The 14,845-nt window shown below is 48.3% G+C and overlaps 1 protein-coding gene across 1 annotated transcript; it reads right to left on the bottom strand.

Annotated features, from left to right (window-relative positions):
• Positions 1-490: 490 nt before the first annotated feature.
• On the bottom strand, positions 491-4,050 carry LOC119566020 (butyrophilin subfamily 2 member A2-like). The gene is made up of 5 exons (XM_037896467.2): positions 3,971-4,050; positions 3,841-3,873; positions 3,022-3,042; positions 2,891-2,917; positions 491-1,503 (listed from the first exon to the last, which is right to left on the bottom strand). The coding sequence occupies exon 5, from the start codon at positions 1,499-1,501 to the stop codon at positions 1,001-1,003; it is 501 nt and encodes a 166-aa protein (XP_037752395.1). The 5' UTR covers positions 1,502-1,503; positions 2,891-2,917; positions 3,022-3,042; positions 3,841-3,873; positions 3,971-4,050; the 3' UTR covers positions 491-1,000.
• Between the last annotated feature and the right edge of the window lie 10,795 nt (positions 4,051-14,845).

Raw genomic sequence — 14,845 nt, forward strand, 5'->3', positions numbered from 1 at the left:
ACTGATCTAGTTTTTGCCCCCATGCTTTGTTCCGCTCAGGCTGGGTGGGGCTCCATGGCTTTGGCATGTAAGAGTCTAGTCTCCTGTGGGCTGCAATAGTTTGGTTTAATCTTCGATGTTGGGCTTGATGTGAGCGTGCTGGGTGTGTTGGTGGCCTGTGATATAGAGGAGGTCTGACTGGATGATCTCATGGTCCCTTCTGGCCTAAAACTCTACATGTAGCTGGTGTAGGACATACCTGTCATTTTGGGTTTAGGTTAAGCCTTCCTGGATGCTGTGAACCCCATGATCAACACTCATCCAGAGAACCGGAGCTCCCTCCATTCCTCTGACTCCATTTCTTTCACCAGTAATGTCACAGAACATGGTTACTGGTTAGGAATCTGCTTTCTTGGAGCCTTTTATCCAGTTTGGACAATGTGATGTTTTGGAACAGGGTTTGACCCATGTTCTTACCCCTTGCATTCATCAATGATGGTCAGTTGATAAATTACAGTACTAAGAATCAGGAAACATTCATTGATTATGTGCAATTACAGGTGTTAATTAGAGCTGAACAAAAGTTTTCATTCAAAAAATATCTTGAGGAAATTTGGCCGGTTTACAAAAAGAGATTTTTTTGTGAAAACATTTGGATTTTCTTGAGGGTTTTTTTTTTTTTTTTTGCATTATTACAAAATTTTCAACTTAAACCTTTTATTTGGGTGGAGGGGTCCTATGATGTATTGTTTATTGGGTTCTGTTCTATTCTATGTAGCTTCTTCCACCACACTCATCACCATAATATCAGGATTTCTTCTGCTTTGCCAATTTTGAGCCCTCAGCTTAGTCAAATGGTAGGATTTTCAAAACTGAAAATATTCATTCTGGAAAATTCCAAGTTTTGAGAAGAAAAAAAAATGGAAAATATTTAAAAATGAAAAATTAGTCCATTTCGGAAAACAACAGAACAAAAAACGTCTTTGTCCAGTGAGAGGTGCTATCCCCACAATGCCATATCTCAGGGACACAGTGTGATTGGGGAGTAGACCCAGAAGAAAGGGTGGAGCTGCCCAGTGAAAGAGTTGGTGAAAGTGTAGATTGGGGCCTCCATACCAGGATGATAAAATGACACCAGGCCCCGCTCATAGTCCAGATACACTCCGATCTTCCCAGGGCTCCCAGTCAGGGGCAGGAGGGTCTCTGGGGAGGTGCGAGCCCGGTAATGGCTCCCACACTGATCCACGGCCCAGATCCTCTCCTCAGGAGAAAAGCAGATCCAGCCCTTCCTCCTGACAGATTCTTTGGCCACCCCCACAGCCCAGGTCCTACCACCTCCAACCGCTACCTCCCAGTAGTGTCTCCCCGAGGCAAACCCTTCCGAGCCCAGCACGCAGGTTTCACTGTCAAATCTCTCAGGGTTGTCAGGCACGTCCTGCTGCAGGCCCCTCCATTTCACAGATCGCCGATTCTCAGAGACCTTGAGGCTGGGATGAGCCGTGTCCGGATCCAGACTCACCATCGCTGCAGAGATGGGGCAGAGCATCAGGGGCAGAGCCCAGCCCATCTGCATAGGTGCTGACTCCGTGGGTGCTACAGGGCTGGAGCACGCACGGGGAAAAATTAGTGGGTGCTCTGCACCCACCGGCAGCCAAGCTCCACCCCCCCACCTCACCTCACCTAACCTCTGCCTCCTCCCCTGAGCACGCTGTGTCCCTGCTTCCCCTAGCTCCCAGTGCTTGCAGCCACAAAACAGCTGTTTCGCGGCGTAACAAGCTCTGGGAGGGAGGGGGGAGGAGCGGGAACGTGGCGCACTCAGGGGAGGAGGCGGAGCCGGGGAGGGGATTTGGGGAAGGAGTCCAATAGGGGCAGGGAGGGGGCGGAGTTGGGGCGGGGACTTTGGGGAAGGGGTGGAGTCAGGGCAGGGCTGGGGGTAGAGGAGGGGTCGAGCACCCACTGGCACCAGCAGAAGTTGGTGCCTATGCCCATCGAGGCTGTTTCCCATCCTCCCGCCAGCTCTGTCTTGGCTAGGACACTCTCTGATTTCCCGCCTCTAACTCCCAGGGATCTGCTTCTCTGCATTTCACTGCAGCTCTCCTCCCAGGCAATAGGGGCAAATAGTTCCCCTGGAAGAGCTGGAGATGCCTCTAGCTCCCATTGGGCCTGTCTGTAACCTCTACAGAGGCCCCAATGAGGAACGAGCTCAGGTGTTACACACACGGACATCATTTCAACCATTAAAAGAACTCAGTAGTCACCTACCACAAAATCTGTGCTGTGGGGCCGCTACCACGTCTCCACAGCGAAGACAGCACCTGAGTTTCCAATCTACACCTGAGTGGGAGCCCTCTATTCTAATACCCACAAAGTCGTATCAGACTCAAATTTGGTAGATTTGGTCCAGGTCTGAGGTAGAATTTTTCTACCAAATTTAAACTGAATTGGCCAAAGGGCTACTGATTGACAACTCCGTAAAAACAGAGATTTCACCAGAATCCAAAAAGCATTAAGACAATTACCTGCAGCCAGTTAAGGTAATTTACAGTTTCCTAGAACCCTTCTTGTTCATGAAGTTAATTAATAACAACACAACACATGAGAATTCACCATATGTGTCCAGTAAAACCCCAACTCTGAACCATAATTACCAACTGCTGCGAGCACCTACCCCCCTGAATTGACAGCAGGTAAGTTCCCAGCCTTAGGAGCACACTGAGTTATTGCAGTTACACTGGAGAGCTCGGGACTCCATACTTAAGTGTGAGCATTTGTTTTATGCAAGTAAACTGGGGACGAATCTGGCATTTTCATTGACCATACTGCTCTTTCCCTGTGACTTCTGGCATGTGCGCGTTTGCTGGGCAGCAGAGTGGTGCAGGGGGTCTGACATTAAAATACCAGCTTCACTTACCTGCATTTTTGCTGACTTTACTCCAGCCTGAAATCAAACACACCAAGAGGTGAGCACTCCCCGGAGCACGGACTGCCGGCATAGGACACAATGTCATCTGGGGTGGGGGAAAGGGGACACATGGCACTTACCAAGTTCAGCCAGGGATTTCTCTGCAAACAGAGAGACATGGGTATGCAGTCAGTTCTACAACAGCTCCTGGGTTAGGGAATGTGCCTTTAAAGGACCACTTTGCCCTCTCCACTGTGCTCTCCGCTGCCCTCTTTCCGCCCAGGTCTCCTGGCCTGAGCTCCATCCTCATAGAGCTCTTAGTGGCTTTGGGCACTGTCGATTACACCCCCCTTCTTGACATCTGACCCTCGCTGGGCTCCTATGGCCCTGCCCTAGCTGGGCTCACCTGTGGTGTAGTGTCCACACTCCCCAGGTGCCAGGCAGCTTGGTGAGGGGCTAGGCCCTGATAACATGGAAGTGAGGGTTTAATGAGCTAACCCTTGGCCCTGGACACTGGATCTCAGCTCATGGGCCCAGCAACATTAGCTGGCTCCTTCTTACTGAGTTTGTGCCTCAAAGTGTCAGAGAGTGCTAGGAGACTTTGGGACTGCGCTGAGCCCCTGTTTCCAGGGCACCAGAATCCCCGCCCCACCCCTCCATTCCTTTAAATTCAGTAGCAAAAAGGTACCTGGGCCCAGGCAGACCCACCAATTTTGGATATGGACATTCCCCTGTGTGCAGATTTTAAAGGAAGGAGCTGAAATCAGGCTTATGATGGAAACTGAGCAGCAACCTTATCTATGGAGCAGTTACCCCACTCTATGATTAGTCAGAGCTCCCCATCCGTTTGATTCCCAGAGCCTCTCCTAACAGATAGTGCAGAGACAAAAGCCAAAGTCTGTCTGACTATGTACAGTGCGAGAAAATTGTTCAAGCCTCCGGAGAGCCCAGACATTCACCTCTCTCGTTCTCCAGCTCAGCGCGCAGAATCTCTGGAAGAGAAAAGGAAGAAAGAGGCGAGGTTTCATCTTGTTGCATTAACTGGGTTATTCCTTCTGTTATTTCAGGGAACTTGTCCCAGGAACTTACCTCTCTCTTTCTCCAGTTCAGATTGCAGGTTTTCTAAAGAAAGAAGAGTGAAAGAGGTGAGATTCTGGGGGGCAATGGTCCCCTCTCATACTAGCAAAGAGCTGCCATTGTATAGAACATCATAGATTCACAGAGTTCAGGGCCAGAAGGGTTGTAGTCTGACCTCCTGTACATCACAGACCTTAGACCCTCACTCAGTCACCGCTGTACCAGGCCTAAGGTTACAGTTTAGTCACGGGTATTTTTAGAGAAAGTTGTGGACAGGTCATGGGCAATAAACAAAAAAATTCAGCACCAGTGACCAGTTCATGATTTATACCATAAGTACCCCTAAGTAAATCTTAGCGGGGCTGCTGCTGGAGGGGGAGCAGGGCCAGTGGGACCAGCTGCCAGGGGCCACTGAGCAGCAGCTGCTTCAGCCGCCCGAGGGACCACTGCTCAGGCGCTCTCTGGGGCCAGCCCCACCGGCTGCTGGTCAGGTGGTCCCCGGGGCCAGCTGCCCTGGGCCACTCCAGCAGTGGCTGGCAGTCAGTGCAGCTGGCTGTGGGGCTGTCTGAACAACTGGCTGACCTCATTTGAAAAAAGACGTTGAAAAACTAGAAAGGATGCAGAAAAGAGCCACAAAAATTATTTGAGGGCTGGAAAAAATGCCTGACAGTGAGAGACTGACTTCTAGTAATGGGATTATTCACACACGTAAAGTTAAGCCTGTATCTAGCTGAACTGGGGCCCTGAGCTCTCTGGGCCTCAGTTCCCTGAGTGTGAAATGGGATAAGAAAGGGTTCCTCGCCTTGTGCAGTAACTGCAGTTCTTCGAGGTGTGTGTTACTCCATGCTCTGTGTATTCACAGCCCTGCGCCTCACGTCGGAGATTTTAGGTAGCCGTTTCTGTTCGGCCCACACATTGGCTCTCCCCATCTCGTGCTCCGCATTAGGTCAATATAGCGCTGTGCAGACAAACTGCCCCCAGCTCCTTCTCTACCACAGAGCTCATAGGTCAGAGCTCCAAAGCAGAGGGGCAGGAGGGCAAGTAGTGGAGCACCCACAGGGACACATCTCAGAGAGCCACAGTTACGGCACCAGGTGAGTCACCCTTTCTCCTCCTTGCAGCGGTGTCTCTGTGGGTGTCTCGGTGACTCTGCAGCAGTACCCGTAACGGAGGGGTGGGGTTTCAGAGTCGAGTCTAGTCCTGAGCATCAGACACTGGAATAAAATATAGCAGAGCATTCAGGGGTGCCGGAACTGGGGGGATCAAGGGGTCAGGCTCTCCCCCCACTTTTTGCCAGCTGTAAAGGCAAGTGACGGTGGGGAGAGGAGTGAGCAGCAGGCGGGGTTTGGGGGGGAAGAGGGAGTGATGCTGGGGATTTGGGGGAAGGGTTGGTGCAAGGTCAGGGGCTTGGGGAGAAGAGGTAGTGTGAGGTCAGGGCCTTGGGGGCAATGGGTGGCGTGAGCACAGGGAGAAAGGGGCGGGGCCTCAGGCGAGGCATGGCATGTGGGGTGCAGCCACAGTTCAGGTGCCTGTGGGCCCCTCACACACTTCTAAGGTGCTTCTGCTGAGATGTGGGTGACTGCATGATGTTCAGCAAATGTGAGAGCAGATGTCCACGTTTCTGCTCTGCACATGTCTGTGATCGGAACATTCTTGAGTAAGGCTGTGTAAGTGGAGAGAGATCTCCTGGAGTGAGTTTGAACCGTACAGGAAGGTGGAATGCCATAAGTGTGATAGCAATGGGTAATGCAGTCTGATATCCATCTCGAGAGTCTTTGTTTAGCGATTGAGGCTCCCTTAGATCTGTCTGCAATGGAGAGAAGTAGTCTGCGAGATTTCCTGAAGGGCTTAATCCTCACCAAATAAAAGGACTCTCCTGACATTGAGAGTGTGTAGTGTCACCTCCCTTTTATCCTGGTGTGGTTTTGGAAAGAAAGTGGGGAGATGGATAAACTGGTTTATGTGGAAGTGTGAAGATATTTTCAGTAGGAATGTGGGGTACAGTCATAATGTAACCTTATCTTCGAAAACAATTGTAAACAGGGGGTATACCAATAGAGCCCCTATCTCTCCCACTCTCCATGCAGACATAATGGCCACCAGGATTGTAGTTTTCATAGAGAGGTGTAGAAGAGAGCAGGAGGCCATGGGTTCGAAGGGAAGTCTTGTAAGAAACCGAAGGACGTGGTTGAGGTCTCATGACAGTGTAGAACATCTGATTGTGAAGACTGCAAAGAGCTACAAAAGGATCTCACAAAACTGGATGACTGGGCAACAAAATGGCAGACTGAATTTAATGTTGATAAATGAAAAGTAATGCACATTGGAAAACATAATCCTAACTATACATGTACAATGATGGGGTCTAAATTAGCTGTTGCCACTCAAGAAAGAGATCTTGGAGTCATTGTGGAGCGTTCTCTGAAAACATCCACTCAGTGTGCAGCGGCAGTCACAAAAGCAAACAGAATGTTTGGAATCATCAAGAACGGGATAGATAATATGACAGAAAATATCATATCGCCTCTATATAAATCCATGGTTCACCCACACCTTGAATACTGTGTGCAGATGTGGTCGCCCCACCTCAAAAAAGACACATTGGAATTGGAAAAGGTTCAGAAAAGGGCAACAAAAATGATTAGGGGTATAGAACGGCTTCCATATGAGGAGAGATTAATAAGACTGGGACTTTTCAGCTTGGAAAAGAGGCGACTATGGGGGAATATGATAGAGGGCTATGAAATCATGCCTGGTGTGGAGAAAGTAAATAAGGAAGCGTTATTTATTCCTTCTCATAATACAAGAACAAGGGGCCACCAAATGAAATTAATAGGTAGCGGGTTTAAAACAAACACAAGAAAGTATTTTTTCATGCAACGCACTGTCAACCTCCGGCACGCCTTACCAGAGGGTGTTGTGAAGGCCAAGACTATAACGGGGTTCAAAAGGGAGCTAGATAGATTCATGGTGGCTAGGTCCATCAATAGCTATTAGCCAGGATGGGCAGGAATGGTGTCCCAAGCCTCTGTTTGCCAGAAGCTGGGATTGGGTGACAGGGCATGGATCACTTGAGGATAACCTGTCTGTTCATTCCCTTTGGGGCACCTGCCATTGGCCACTGTCGGAAGGCAAGATACTGGGCTAGATGGACCTTTGGTCTGACCCAGTGTGGCTGTTCTTATGCTCTTATGTTCACACCAACATCTCAGCAGCTCACCTCTTGGGCACACAGAACACTCCTGCGGACACTCTCAGCAGGAACTTTTCCCAGGATCACAAATGAGAAATAGACCTTTCCATTCTCCACAGCATATTTCTACATTGGGGAGTCCCAAAGATAGACTTATTCCCCACAGCCAGAAACAAGAAGTGCTCCCAGTTCATCTCCGAGAGAGTAATGACTCAGGACAGTTCCGGAGAAGCCTTTCTCCTACATTGGAACACAGGTCTCCTCTATGCCTTTCCTCCAATTCCTCTAATGTCAAAGGTCTTGCTTGAGGAAAGAAAAGAAAGGGCCAGGGTTATACTTACAGACCCCTTGTGGCCATGACAAACATGATTCCCATGCCATACTCAACTGGCGAGTTGCATGCCAATCACTCACCAGCTGTTCTTCATCTCCCCTCTCAGGGTACTGGCAAGGTCCATCACCCCAATCGACAGGTTCTCCAACTCAATGCTTCCAACGCTTAGAAATGACCTGCTCTGAGTATGTAAAGACCATGTCTACTCAACAGTGGCAGAGATTCCAGCTCTGGTGTGGCTGGAAACATGTTACCCCAACATCCTCTCCACTACCACTTGTGGTAGATTGCATCCTAGAACTGAAAATGTCAGGGTTATCGCTACGCTCCCTGGAAGTGCATCTCGCTGCCATCACCCCCTTCCATCGTAAGACGACAACAAGATGTCTCAGGGCATGAGTAAACCTTGCCACAAATAAGAACATAAGAACGGCCAGACTGGGTCAGACCAAAGGTCCATCAAGCCCAGTATCCTGTCCTCCGACAGTGGCCAATGGCAGGTGCCCCAAAGACCTCTATCATATCCCTCCTTAGTCACCTCTTTTCCAAGCTGCAAAGTCCCAGCCTGATTAATCTCTCCTCATACGGAAGCCGTTCTATGGGGTGGTGAATGCACCAGGTCCAGAGTGTCACTGCCTTGGTACAAAGGGAAGGTGAGCGTGCTCTTCCCTAGTGATTTATGTAAAACATACATGCAGTGTTCTCTGTCATAATCTTTATATGCTTCCCCCAGTCAGTGGGAGGAAATGTGAACAAGCTTTCCTGACTGCTCTGAGTTCCAGTAAGTAGATATGCAATGTGGATTCGAAGGGGAACCATTTGCCTTGACTAATGTCGGTGTCCAGGAGGGCTCCCCATCCCAGTAGGTATGCATCTGTTGTTATTTATTATTATTATTATTATTACTATTAACATTGGGGGTGGTTGAGTGAAGGGAACTCCTGAGCAGACATTGTGAGGGTCTTTCCACCAGTTGAGGGAGTTTTTGACTGTTGAGGGCACCAATAGAAGTTTGTTTATACTGTGTGTGCTTGATATGTGCTGAGCCACCACTGAAGCCAGTACATGTGGAGTCTCACGTGATTTATTACAAAGGTGCCTGCCACCATGTGTCCCAGTAGTTGAAGACTATTTCTGACCAAGGTTTGAGGGTTGGCCTGTCCTGTTGAGATTAAGTTGTCTCAGGTGTTGAACCTGCATAAGGGGAGGAAGGCTTTGGCCTCTGCTCCATCTAGGTAGGCCCCTATAAATTCCAGATGTTATATTGGAGTTAATATGGTCTTTTGGATGTCTACTTTTACAGCCAGTTGGAGGAATAGGTCCACAGTCTTTTGTGGGGGCATCAAAGCATCATCAAAGGAGCATGCCTTGAGCAGGCAATCATCTAGATACAGGAATATTGTCACTCTTTGTTTGCGAAGGAGCACCACAACCATAGAAAGGACCTTTGAGAACACTCTGGGTGCAGACAATGAAAGTGGTCTTGTCCCAGAGTGAATACTAGAAACCTTCTGTGGATCGCGATATGGAAGTAAGCATCTTGTAGGTCAAGGGTCGAGAACCAGTCCCCATGGTCCAGAGATGGGATTATTGCTGCCAAAGTAACCTTCTTGAAGCGTTGTATCTTTACAAATCTGTTGAGTGATCTTAGATCCAGAATGTGTCTCCAATCACCATTCTTTTTCAGTATCTGGAAGTACTTGGAGTTGAAGCCCTTCCCTCTGTGTTGAGTAGGAACTGGTTCTACAGCACCTAGGTTCAGAAGATAGCTTGTTTCCTGATGTAAAAGCTGCTCATGAGAAGGGTTCCTGAGGAGGGTCGGGGGGGAGCGGTAGGCAGGAGTGAGGGAGGTAAAATGGATCGAATATCCTGTGGAGATGATCTCCAAAACCCACTTGGTCCCAGTTTTGATGAAAAAGAGTAAGGCAGTTGCCAAAGTAGTGGTGATGTTTGTGTTTTTGCAGCAAATTAAAATGGGGGTGGTAACTCGGGTCCTCAAACAACACATCAAAAATTGTGCATAGATGTAGATGGCTGTGATGTTGATGATTGTGGGGCAGTTGATCTTCGCTTTTGTATTCATTGTGTTTTCTGTTGGGGTTCATAATGCCTCTGGGGAGGAGAAAATTGATCAGGCCAGGATCTCTGTGTCATCTGTGATTTATTATATCTTCTTTTTTGTGCAGGTGCATAAATTCTCAGTGAATGCAAAGTGGCTCTAGAGTCTTTTAGTATGTGGAGGGATTCATCCATTTTCTCTTCAGATAATTTGGATCCTTCAAATGGAAGGTCCTCCACAGTAGACTGGACTTTCCTTGGAAAGCCAGAAAGGTGAAGCCAGGAAGCTCCGCATGCCCACTGCTGTTGAGATGACGCAGGCAGCTGTGTCAGCGGTGTTTAGAGAGGGGCCTGCAACAATGTCCTGGCAAGAAGCTGACCCTCAGTAGTGATCACCTGAAACTAACTGGAGATGGTCAATGAAGGTGTTTAATGTAGAATAATCGATATGTTTGTATTTTGCCATAAGAGCTTGGTAATTAGCAATCTTACATTGCAGGGTCACCTAAGAATATGATTTTCAAGCTGTTTTAAGTTCTGTCATAGGGTGTTGATTTAGCATGGTGCTGTCTGCCATGTTCATTTACAGCATCGATTACAAGGGATTTTGGGAATGGGTGGGAAAATAAAAAGTCCGAGTCTTTAGAGGGAACATAATATTTTTATCCGCTCTCTTGCATGTGGGATGTACTGTGCCACATAGTCTTTGCTGGGTCCAGCGATACCTCGTTAATAGTGAGTGCAATACAGGCTGATGATGAAGGGTGTAGGATGTCGAACAGCTTGTGTTGCAACACCTTGACTTCTTCCAGTGGAATTTGTAGAGAATCCACTTCTCTCTTGATGAAGTCTTGAAATGGTTTGAAGTCATTTGCCAAAGTTGGTGGGGGAGGCATAACAGCTTCATCAGGAGAGGATGAAGAGATGTTAGTCACTGGAGTAACCCCTTTGTCTCATCTCACTGCCTGTTCTCCTCCTGTGGATCAGGAGACCTAGACAGAGAAGCAGTAGGAGATTGCCTTCTCCTATCCTGATGAGCAACACTAGGGGCCCTCAAGAATTGGGGTCTATAGGCCAGTATGGCCACTGGGGTGGTGCAAAGGGCATTGATGGGTGCACCCAAGCGTGTCCATACCGACTGTGTGGGTCATGTCTCTCATGGTGGTAAGCTGGTTCTGCAGAGGTTTCTGGGTGATTCTCTCCCTGGTAGTGGGACAGAGAGCCTTCCAAGGAGACTGAGGAGAATCTGTCATCCTCCTCCTCCTCCTCGTCACTGGGAAGAGGTGGAGCTGTCATGGATGCTGTGGGAGACTCCATTGGTACTGCATGTGTGTCTGGGCACTGAGATGTGGTCAGTACCAAGAATGTGTCGGTGCTGAACCGGGGCGACTCCGGCATCTCTGAAACCAGCAAGTCTTTAGGCGAATGGAATTCCTGTGATACCAGAATAGCGGGTGGCACCGCTGAGGTAAGCTGAGCAGACGTGGCTCATGTAGAAGGAGCTGACAGTAGTGGGAGTCTTTTGCACTCTGATAAATGGCCGGCAGTGTTGTTCTGGTCTTCTGAAGAGCCGAAGCACTTGGTATCGAGGCCCTAGAGCACTCTATCGGAGATGAGCTAGAGGAGCTGGTTCTCTCTCTACCACCCCTTTCCCCCCAGTGGTACCAAACTCCCATAGCCTGTGCCCCTTGGGTTTTTAGGCTCACTGGTGGTACCAGTAGCTGAGGAGCCAGTCGTCTCGTGGGTACCCAGTTGTAGATCAGTCAGTACCAGGGTGGTTGATCTTGTTAGGGATCATTTCTTTGTGGTAGATTCTCTACCCAATGACTTGTAGCCTGCTTTCTTGTGGCTTTTTGAGAGGAATCCAAAAATTTCCTCTTCCAAGCTGCCATAGTGTGTTGAGCCGAGGAAGTAGATGGAATCGGCCACTTTGGGGACTCTTGTACGGGGGTGTGTGTCCCAGGGCCAGGGTCAGAGGCTGATCCGAGTCAACTTTCCATCATTAGTAGTCATAGTTTTAGTTAAAGGTTATTCCTAGCTTTTAATTTCAGGCAGAAAGTACACTCTTAAGGCACGTGTGACTCTCCAAGACAGCAAATGCAGTGGGAATGTACATCACTGACTGGAACTGGTTCTCGGCAGGAGAAACAACACTTAAACCTGGAAGAGCCAGGCATACCCTGTCCAGGTTTCACTTCCCCAGAGGGAGCAGGCAAGAAAGAACTAAGGACAGGGAGTTCGCTAGTCTTATAACAAAATAAAGAGGGGGGATTATTTTATTGTTCCTTTTTTTTTTTTTTTGAAAAAAGGAAACAGAAGGGGAGTATGAACACTAACTGACTAAAATGCAATGAACGAACACTAATCACTCAAAACAGAAAGTAAAATATAGATGAGGTATTCTCAACTCGGAGGCTGCTGAGGCCCTGTCTCAGGTCAAGGTGGTTGAGAAGGAGCTGAGGGCAGTTTGCCCGTGCAACGCTCTATAGCCCTAATGCAGGGCCCGAGACAGGGACAGCATCTGTGGGGGCTGAATAGACACTGCTACCTAAAATCTCCTATCTGAGGCGTAGGGGGCACAAATACGCCTTCAGTGAAGTACCCACAGGACACTACTCGAAGAAGAATGATACTTCCTTCCTCCCACACTTTGTCTTATCTATTTAGCCCTTCAGGCCTTGTGCCATGTGTCTCTGCACGGTCCAGCACAACGGGGCCTCCAGTTCTCTTGTAACATCACCCATAATAATGTAACTCTGCTCAACTCACGAAAGGGCAAACCGCAGAGATTAGAAAATACGGAGCGGTGCAGAGACCTTCCTTCCTGCTGACAGTGAATCAGAGTCAAGAACATGTTGAACTAGATTTGATTCTTTGCAACTAGATGTGTAGCCCACTGGCGGTGTGAGTTAAAAGTCCCCCTGTGAGTCAATCCACAGAGAATACAAGATGTTACAGCCCCTAGCAGCGGTGAACTGCACCTTTCAGAGGATCTGGCCTGAGCCAGTTGGAACCCGTTGTTGTCACGCAGAGGCTCATGTCACGCAGTGCTGACTGTGGGGTGCTGGAGACTGTGTTCAGATGACAAGCTATTGTCTTAAGTGTGAGGGGGCTCCTGGTCCTGCTTGAAGGCTAGGGACCCTGTAGGGAAGTGTCAGTGTGTGATCTGGGGCCTGAGAACACAGGAATGGCCAGATCAGTGGTCCAGCTAGTCCATTGTCCTGTCTTCCAGCAGTGGTCAGTGCCAGAGGCTTTAGAGGGAATGAATGGAACAGGCCAATTGTCAAGTGATCCATCCCTGTCAAGTCCCAGCTTCTGGCAGTCAGAGGTTTAGGGGCACCCAGAGCATGGGGTTGAATCCCTGACCATCCTGGCCTGTCCTCCAGGAACTTATCTAGTTCTTTTTTGAACCCAGGTCTATTTTTGGCCTTCACAACATCCCCTGGCAACAAGTTCCACAGGTTGACTCTGTATTGTTTGAAGAAGTGCTTCCTTTTGTTTGGGTTAAACCTGCTGCCTAATAATTTTACCCGGTAACCCCTGGTTCTTGTGGTGTGTGAAAGGGTAAATAATCCTTCCTTAATCGCTGTCTCTAAATCACTGATGACTTTATAGAATTCTATCCCCTCCCCGCGTCCTCATCTCTTCTCTAAACTGAACAGTCCCAGCCTTATTCATCTCTCCTCTTAGGAAAGCTGTTCCACACCCCTAGTCATTGTTTGTTGTCCTTTTCCCAGTCTAATATATTTTTTGAGATGGGGTGACCAGATCTGCACACAGTATTCAAGGTTCGGGCGTACCAGAGACTGAAGTGTTCTCCGACTGGCTTATGAATGTTATAATTCTTGACATCTGATTTGTGTCCATTTATTCTTTTACGTAGAGACTGTCCAGTTTGATGCCCCTCTGCCATGTACATTGGTCAAACTGGACAGTCTCTACGTAAAAGAATAAATGGACACAAATCAGATGTCAAGAATTATAACATTCATAAACCAGTCGGAGAACACTTCAATCTCTCTGGTCACGCAATCAGAGACATGAAGGTCGCTATCTTACAACAAAAAAACTTCAAATCCAGAGTCCAGCGAGAAACTGCTGAATTGGAATTCATTTGCAAATTGGATACTATTAATTTAGGCTTAAATAGAGACTGGGAGTGGCTAAGTCATTATGCAAGGTAGCCTATTTCCCCTTGTTTTTTCCTACCCCGCCCCCCCCCCCCCCCGGCCTTCTGGTTAAACTTGGATTTATGCTGGAAGTGGCCCACCTTGATTGTCATGCACATTGTGGGGAGAGTGGTCAGTTTGGATGAGCTATTGCCAGCAGGAGAGTGAGTTTGTGTGTGTATGGGGGTGGGGGAGTGAGAAAACCTGGATTTGTGCTGGAAATGGCCCACCTTGATTTTCATGCAGGTTGTAAGGAGAGTGGTCACTTTGGATAGGCTATTACCAGCAGGAGAGTGAATTTGTGTGTGTGTTTTTTTTGGGCGGGGGGCGGGGCGAGAAAACCTGGATTTGTGCTGGAAATGGCCCACTTTGATTTTCATGCAGGTTGTAAGGAGAGTGGTCACTTTGGATAGGCTATTACCAGCAGGAGAGTGAGTTTGTGTGTGTGGCTTTTGGAGGGGGTTGAGGGGGTGAGAGAACCTGGATTTCTGCAGGAAATGGCCCACCTTGATTATCATACACATTGTGAAGAGAGCGGTCACTTTGGATGGGCTATTACCAGCAAGAGAGTGAGTTTGTGTGGCGGGGGGGGCGGAGGGTGAGAAAACCTGGATTTGTGCTGGAAATGGCCCAACTTGATGATCACTTTAGATAAGCTATTACCAGCAGGAGAGTGGGGTGGGAGGAGGTATTGTTTCATGGTCTCTGTGTGTATATAATGTCTTCTACAATTTCCACAGTATGCATCCGATGAAGTGAGCTGTAGCTCACGAAAGCTCATGCTCAAATAAATTGGTTAGTCTCTAAGGTGCCACAAGTCCTCCTTTTCTTTTTGCGAATACAGACTAACACGGCTGTTACTCTGAAAAGAGAAGTGTGGGATCAGAAATCAGTGAAACAAAATTTGTCAGAAATTAGGCCTAAATGGTGGACAAAATAATGAGCGGACGGGCTATTCCACCCCTCACTCCATTTTGGGGTTCTTAAAAAAAAGATTTTGGCGGGAATATATTTGAACAGATGCAGGGTACTGCTATTCTGGCTGAAAGAAGGGGAAGGAGTGAGCTTCACCATCATGGCTGCCACTCCTCCCTCCCCTGGAACCCCAGGCCTTCTTCGTCCTAATCCTGAGA

The sequence above is a fragment of the Chelonia mydas genome, chromosome 4 (genome assembly GCF_015237465.2).
Source record: "Chelonia mydas isolate rCheMyd1 chromosome 4, rCheMyd1.pri.v2, whole genome shotgun sequence".
In the NCBI taxonomy this organism is placed as follows: Eukaryota; Metazoa; Chordata; order Testudines; family Cheloniidae; genus Chelonia; species Chelonia mydas.